General features: G+C 45.5%; 1 protein-coding gene across 1 annotated transcript in view; it reads right to left on the bottom strand.

The window, feature by feature from the left end:
* The window catches only part of LOC138967551 (tetraspanin-18B-like), a 346,223-nt gene extending 343,860 nt beyond the window's left edge, over positions 1-2,363 (bottom strand). The window contains exon 1 of the mRNA XM_070340128.1: positions 1,198-2,363. Coding sequence (XP_070196229.1) covers positions 1,198-1,257 — 60 coding nt within the window. The 5' untranslated portion in view covers positions 1,258-2,363. The remainder of the gene's footprint in view (positions 1-1,197) is intronic.
* Between the last annotated feature and the right edge of the window lie 5,665 nt (positions 2,364-8,028).

Here is an 8,028-nt window from a genome sequence, read left to right as displayed (position 1 = left end):
CCTCTTACGACATGCTGGGGAGCATCGGGTAAATTCTTCCCCCTAACCCGCGGGGGATCTTCTTCTTCTTCAGCGTTCCAGAATGTTCTGGTTACGTGTGAGCTCGTTTTGCCCTTCACTCCGCTTTCGTTGGGTATTTTCGTGTTTCGACATGGGTTACAGGATCTTTTCCGTGCGCACTTGGTCTTGTGCTTGCGTGTACACACAAAGGGGGTTAAGTCACTAGCAGGTCTGCACATAAGTTGACCTGGGAGATCGGAAAAATCTCCACTCTTAACCCACCAGGCGGCAGCGACCGTGATTCGAACTCACGATCTCCCGATTAGGAGGCCGACGTCTTACCACCACGCCGCTGCGCCCGTCCCAGAATACAGGGCAAATGATGCAACACGCAGTGGCGTCACAGAACAGTCATATAGCGCGACTTACTAAAAGGCCAAGCTGTATGAAGCAAGATTTAATATTGGAATTGTCGTTTTGAGCCAGCAGACAGATGTACATGGACGAAGTCACTGGCACAGAAAAATACGTCTGCACACCGAAATCGAACTTTGCCAAACATGACATAGCCGGAATTAAATATGTAAAGAATTGGACAAAGTCTGGCAACGTACAGCTGGTACTGGGGTCAACACAAATGTGACAGCTTGACAGCACGTGCATATAATATATAGCAAAAATATAGCATTCATATCAAATAGTCTGAAAGTCAAATCAAAAACAGTGAACCATGGCGCGACAGACTAGATATTGCAGAGAGAGACAGACAGAGAGAGAGACAGACAGACAGACAGACAGACAGACAGAGGCAGGGACGGACGGACGGATAGACTGACAGACAGACAACCAGACAGAGACAGAAAGACAGACAGACGAACATAGACAAAGAGAAAAAGATAGAGATAGACTGAGACGGACAGAGAGAGAGAGAGAGCGATACAAAAAGACCCAAGGACATAGACGTATTACAATCACAATGACAACAAAATGACAACCACAACCACAACCACAATCACAATCACAACCACAATCACAACCACAATCACAACCACAATCACAAGCACAAGCACAATCACAATCACAACCACAATCACATCACAATCACAACCACAACCACAATCACAATCACGACCACAACCACAACTACAACCACAATCACATTTACAATCACAATGACAGATGCTAACACTAACTCACCTGACACTCCACCTCAGTGATGTCATCGATGGTGTCTGGCGGGTCCTCCTTGGCTCCCATGGCGAAGCCGTCCCTGACGCGGGAGAACTCCAAATCCAAGTCTGTCTCAATGGTGACACGTCGGAGAGACCCCCCTCCACACACAGGTAATCCACAGGTGAACACAGGTAGACGCCACAGGTGAGAAGAAGGTTCAGTGTTGTCCTCTTCAGAAATACAGAGATAACACTTTTTTGCAGAAGTCACTCATTTTCAGTGTTAAAACACATTGCTCCCTTGCACACTTTTTGCTGTGGTTTCCGATGCACAAAAGATGTTACGAATTGTAATCCTCTCAAGACCGAGACGAAGATTTCCTACAGAATTTTGCTTTTTCTTCACAAATGGAAATCTGGTTCACCACACCGACAGCCTTTTAAAATATCGTTTGATCGCACACTTTGTATATTTGATGCGTGAAGGTGCTGTGATTGTGATTTGCACACACACTCAAGACAATCCCATTACTCCAAGGTCAGTTTCTTGTTGAACTCTAATTTCTGTGAAACGAAAGCCTTTCTCTAAGAAAAAGTGTCGTCCTGTCGTCCTATATGCATTAATTCCATTGAGGAATAGTTTCTGTTAAATTGCGATTTCTGCCAGAAGACGATCTTCTTCTTCGTTCTCTAATATCGACATCAAAAATGAGTAAACTTCTCTTCGTGAATGTTTGTTTTATTGGATAGTTTCGTGTTCAGCGTCTCGTCATCTCCATGATTGTAAAAGTAGGTTTTCTGCAACTTTTCATTTTCAATCTCATTTGACATTCCATTTTCTACTGGCACATTAGTTCCCGGAACAAATTTCATTCCAATTTGTATAATCAGAGCTGTGCAAATGAAAACAATTAACACGGAAATATAGATTAAACATGCGCAAACGACAAAATTCAAGAGCTGCCACTTTCGCTACAGCTGTCAATATCGCTCACGTCGAATTTCACAGACGACGGCTGTCGATTTTTACCAAAGTCGTCAATTTCCGTCTGCCGGCAGTTTCCCAACATCAACCGGCGACGTTTTTGACAGGTTGTCACGTCAGTTTCAGCGGAAATCGACACACTTCTTTTCTTCACTTTGCTCTTGCTAACAGCTCTCCTGGCCTCGATGTGACGGGTCGTCTGTGACCAAAATATACTCCGGGATGTTACGAATACTTCTGTATCGTAAACAAGTGTTTCACTTTCGGAATCAAAAATTCTCAGAACAGCACGGTAAGTTGAGGATTCAACAGACAGTAGTTGGTGATTTTCATTTCAAGTCTGACTTGTTCACAAGAAACGCACACGCCGGACGACGGCGCTATGATCAGACAAAAGCATACACTTTCAGAAGCCCATCAGCTTCATTCGTTGAAAAACACACACACCGAAGACAGCACTTCAGAAAACAAACCCTCAACAGCAGTCAGGTTCACTTCAGTTTTCCGAAAAATTCACCCTGACCCTGGCACCTTTCTTACATTTCACTTCCCAGAACAGTACACCTAACAGCAAGGGTCGTTTAATATCATAGACAGGTGTGCGCGATTTGCGCTGGCTGTGTCACATTTCAAGGTCGACTGTGCCAAGAAAGGGAAAGACGGATTTGTTCCCATTCATCATAACAAAAGAACACGTCACGAATTATGCTACTGCGGTTAATGGTCCTTGGGAGTGAAAAGTGCAGCCACAATGTCAGTTGCTGAAGGCTGTATAATGCAGACTTTTTTTTTTTAATTTGGTGTTGGTGTTGTTTGCTCGGCTGGACTCAATGGATTGTGCTAAAGGTGTTGGAACAGCTACCTGAAAAAGGGAAAACAGACAGTTTATTCAAATGTACATGAAGTCACACACACACACACACACACACACACACACACACACACACACACACACACACACACACACACACACACACACACACACACACACACACACACACACTCTCATTCTCATTTCTCTCTCTCTCTCTCTCTCTCACACACACACACACACACACACACACACACACACACACACACACTCTCATTCTCATTTTTTCTTTCTCTCTCTCTCTCTCTCTCTCTCTCTCTCTCTCTCTCTCTCTCTCTCTCATACACACACACACACACACACACACACACACACACACACACACACACACACACACACACACACACATTCGTATTCATTTAATTCCTGAAATTAGATTAACATAGTTCTAAAGTGAGTAAGCTAACATTACAAATATATATAATATCACACAAAATAGTTTCGGGGAACGCACTACGCCGTACCGGGAAAGTCACTCAGGCATAGCACTTACTCCTTGCATCTATCGCAGCGGGGGAAACCCCACATACAGGATATATAGGAAGCGCATTCTTCGTCGAATGAAAGGCCGAATGTTAAATATACCACATAACGAAAGAATATGTGTTAAATGCCAGTCTGGAGAACTCGGAGATGAATTTCATTATATATTTCAGTGTCATTTTTTTGAAAATGTGAGGAAAAGGTTGTTACCATTGTATTTTCGTAGAAATTCAAATGCAGTCAAATTTAAACATTTATTTGAATTAACAAAGAAACGAAAGTTATTGCATTTAATATATTTTATTAAGAGTATTTTGAAAGAGTTCTGATTATTTGATCACGTTTTTTTTCTTATTAAAACAAAAACAAACACAGAAACATATACTTTCCTGTAAATAAAAGCAAAATAAAAAATGTATGATTACAATTATTTTGTTATGAATTAAGCTTGATTTATTTTCGGTTAATTAGAAGTGTTGTGTCCCATTATTACATATATCTTTTTTGTCGTGTTTATTGCAATTTTTATTTATTTTATTCATGTAACCCAAGGGGTTTTTTGAAATAAATATTGACTTGACTTGACTTGACTTGTCACATTCACTTACAATTGACTATTTGAGACCCGGCAATGCGTGTCAGTAGTAGATGTGTTCTAAACTTCAACAGCCTGGCTGCGTTTCTTTGCATAATGAACATTCTTTGCCGAGTGAGTTTCGTAACAGACACCTACGACACTCTCCAGCAAGAAAGCCACAAGGCTGTTGGATTTGTTGTGGGTCGGACGCTGCCTTTAAAGGTACACAACTTCTCAGATGAGGCCAGGCTTTGGCAAGGGATAAGACCACCTCTCCACTTTAAAGGTACACAACTTCTCAGATGAGGCCAGGCTTTGGCACGGGATAAGACCATCTCTCCTCTTGGACACATACTAAATATCAACACCATGACTGCCTGCCGTGTCCTTTTTTTTTTTGGGGGGGGGGGGTGAATTTGTTTATTAAAAAGTCACTGGTTGCATTTACAAAAAAAATAATGAATATAAAAATGTTGACTGTGCACAGAGAGCCCCCAGGCTGTTGTTGGTCGGTACGTGACCAAGTGGAGGGCTGGTCTTATCGTATGGGACCAAGTGGAGGGCTGGTCTTATCGTATGGGACCAAGTAGAGGGCTGGTCTTATCGTATGTGACCAAGTGGAGGGCTGGTCTTATCGTATGTGACCAAGTGGAGGGCTGGTCTTATCGTACGTGACCAAGTGGAGGGCTGGTCTTATCGTACGTGACCAAGTGGAGGGCTGGTCTTATCGTACGTGACCAAGTGGAGGGCTGGTCTTATCGTATGGGACCAAGTGGAGGGCAGGTCTTATCGTACGTGACCAAGTGGAGGGCTGGTCTTATCGTACGTGACCAAGTGGAGGGCTGGTCTTATCGTACGTGACCAAGTGGAGGGCTGGTCTTATCCCATGTAAAAGCATGGCGTGATCTCAGACGGCGAGACGAACTGTCTTCACGAGAAGGAGTGTGCCTTGAAATCCCACGGGCCCAGCACTCCGGCATAATGGGCAGAATATACCTGCGCAGTTTCAGCGGCACAGACGACGCACGGCCTATTATTTATGCCGCGATGGGGATTATGATGAGTACTTGGCCTGTTTTCCTTTCATGCAACGTACGTGTAGCGGGCTGGGATAAGCTGCAGTGCGTCGTCGGTCCTGCTGAAGTTACATAATTATGTGAGCGGAGCCCATAACTTGCACTCATTTCAGCGGGTGAAAAACTGCACAGGGTACAGAAAACTTGCATTGTCCGTCACGCTCATCTGTCTACTAAAGATGTCAGAGTCATGCATTAGGATACACTGATGTCTCCGTTAATTACACAGCTTCACGTTAATTGTGCTATGATTGTCAGAACATGCAGATTACTACAACATGCACATATCGCAACGCGCAAAACACATAGGTGAATATAGGGTACAGTTTCGTCACACTCATTAACTAGTCAAGATTTCACAGCTGCATTATCACCATTATATGCATCCAGTTCTGTATCAACTGTAAAACTCATAGTGAGTGTATTGTTTGTCACGGTCATTTTACTACACACGATTTTAGAGTCACGCGGATACGCTAATGTTTAAGTTGTGCTATGATTGTCAGAACATGCACATAACCAGAACATGCACCTATCGCAACGCGCAAAACACATGAGGGAATATAGGGTACGGTTTCGTCACACTCATTAACTAGTCAAGATTTCACAGAGTCCGTAGGATATGCTAATGTTAAAGTTAAGTTATGATTGTCAGAACATGCATGGACCGAACAAACAAACAAACAGACAGAGTGAAACCTATACAACCGAGTATGTCCCTATAAGATGCCCCCATCGCAACGGGCAAAACCTACACGGGGATATAGTGTGCATTTTCGTCACACTCATAAACTAGTCAAGATTTCACAGTCACACGCGTACGGATACATTACTGTTCTCGTTACACAGGTCAGAGTTGTGTTACGCTTGTTAGAACGACGTGGAGCTTCGCTGCGCAGTATCGCTCGATCATGCCAGGCTTGTGTTTCAATAGACATACAAAGGATGCCAAGCAATAATACTTAAAGGCCCACTCCGCCTCACAAAAACACTTTTACCTTATGTCTCAGATGTGGCCAGGCTTTTACACGGGATAAGACCATCCCTCCACTTGGTCACATACCATCCCTCCACTTGGTCACATACCATCCCTCCACTTGGTCACATACCATCCCTCCACTTGGTCACATACCATCCCTCCACTTGGTCACACACCATCCCTCCACTTGGTCACACACCATCCCTCCACTTGGTCACACACCATCCCTCCACTTGGTCACATACCATCCCTCCACTTGATCACACACCATCCCTCCACTTGGTCACACACCATCCCTCCACTTGGTCACAGACCATCCCTCCACTTGGTCACATACCATCCCTCCACTTGGTCACATACCATCCCTCCACATCCCTCCACTTGGTCACATACCATCCCTCCACTTGGTCACATACCATCCCTCCACTTGGTCACATACCATCCCTCCACTTGATCACACACCATCCCTCCACTTGGTCACACACCATCCCTCCACTTGGTCACAGACCATCCCTCCACTTGGTCACATACCATCCCTCCACTTGATCACACACCATCCCTCCACTTGGTCACACACCATCCCTCCACTTGGTCACAGACCATCCCTCCACTTGGTCACATACCATCCCTCCACTTGGTCACATACCATCCCTCCACTTGGTCACATACCATCCCTCCACTTGGTCACACACCATCCCTCCACTTGGTCACACACCATCCCTCCACTTGGTCACACACCATCCCTCCACTTGGTCACATACCATCCCTCCACTTGGTCACATACCATCCCTCCACTTGGTCACATACCATCCCTCCACTTGGTCACACACCATCCCTCCACTTGGTCACACACCATCCCTCCACTTGGTCACAGACCATCCCTCCACTTGGTCACATACCATCCCTCCACTTGGTCACACACCATCCCTCCACTTGGTCACATACCATCCCTCCACTTGGTCACATACCATCCCTCCACTTGGTCACACACCATCCCTCCACTTGGTCACACACCATCCCTCCACTTGGTCACACACCATCCCTCCACTTGGTCACATACCATCCCTCCACTTGGTCACACACCATCCCTCCACTTGGTCACATACCATCCCTCCACTTGGTCACATACCATCCCTCCACTTGGTCACATACCATCCCTCCACTTGGTCACATACCATCCCTCCACTTGGTCACATACCATCCCTCCACTTGGTCACATACCATCCCTCCACTTGGTCACATACCATCCCTCCACTTGGTCACATACCATCCCTCCACTTGGTCACATACCATCCCTCCACTTGGTCACATACCATCCCTCCACTTGGTCACATACCATCCCTCCACTTGGTCACATACCATCCCTCCACTTGGTCACATACCATCCCTCCACTTGGTCACATACCATCCCTCCACTTGGTCACATACCATCCCTCCACTTGGTCACATACCAACAATCAACACCATGACTGCTTGCTGCGGTATGTGACCAAGTGGAGAGATGGTTTGGTGGAAAGTTGAGTGTTTGAATCCCGGCCGTGCCAGGTGTGGGCCGTGCCAGGTGTGGGCCGTGCCAGGTGTGGGCCGAGGGTGGAGGCGGTTTATTTTTTTGTTTACCCAGGTTAACTTATGTGCAGACCTGCTAGTGCCTTATCCCTCTTCGTGTGTACTCGCAAGCACAAGACCAAGTGCGCACGGAAAAGATCCTGTAATCCATACAAGAGTTCGGTGGATAATAGAAACGCGAAAATAACAAGCATGCATTCCTCGAAATCGGCGTACGGCTGCCTTTACGGGGTTAAAACAGTCATACACGTAAAACCCCTCTGGCACAAAAACAAATAGAAGCATGAGTGTGCGAAGGAGTCTCATCCAATGTACTCCC

Source organism: Littorina saxatilis, linkage group LG5 (genome assembly GCF_037325665.1).
Source record: "Littorina saxatilis isolate snail1 linkage group LG5, US_GU_Lsax_2.0, whole genome shotgun sequence".
NCBI classification, from domain to species: Eukaryota; Metazoa; Mollusca; class Gastropoda; order Littorinimorpha; family Littorinidae; genus Littorina; species Littorina saxatilis.
This window is presented reverse-complemented; position numbering and strand designations above follow the sequence as displayed.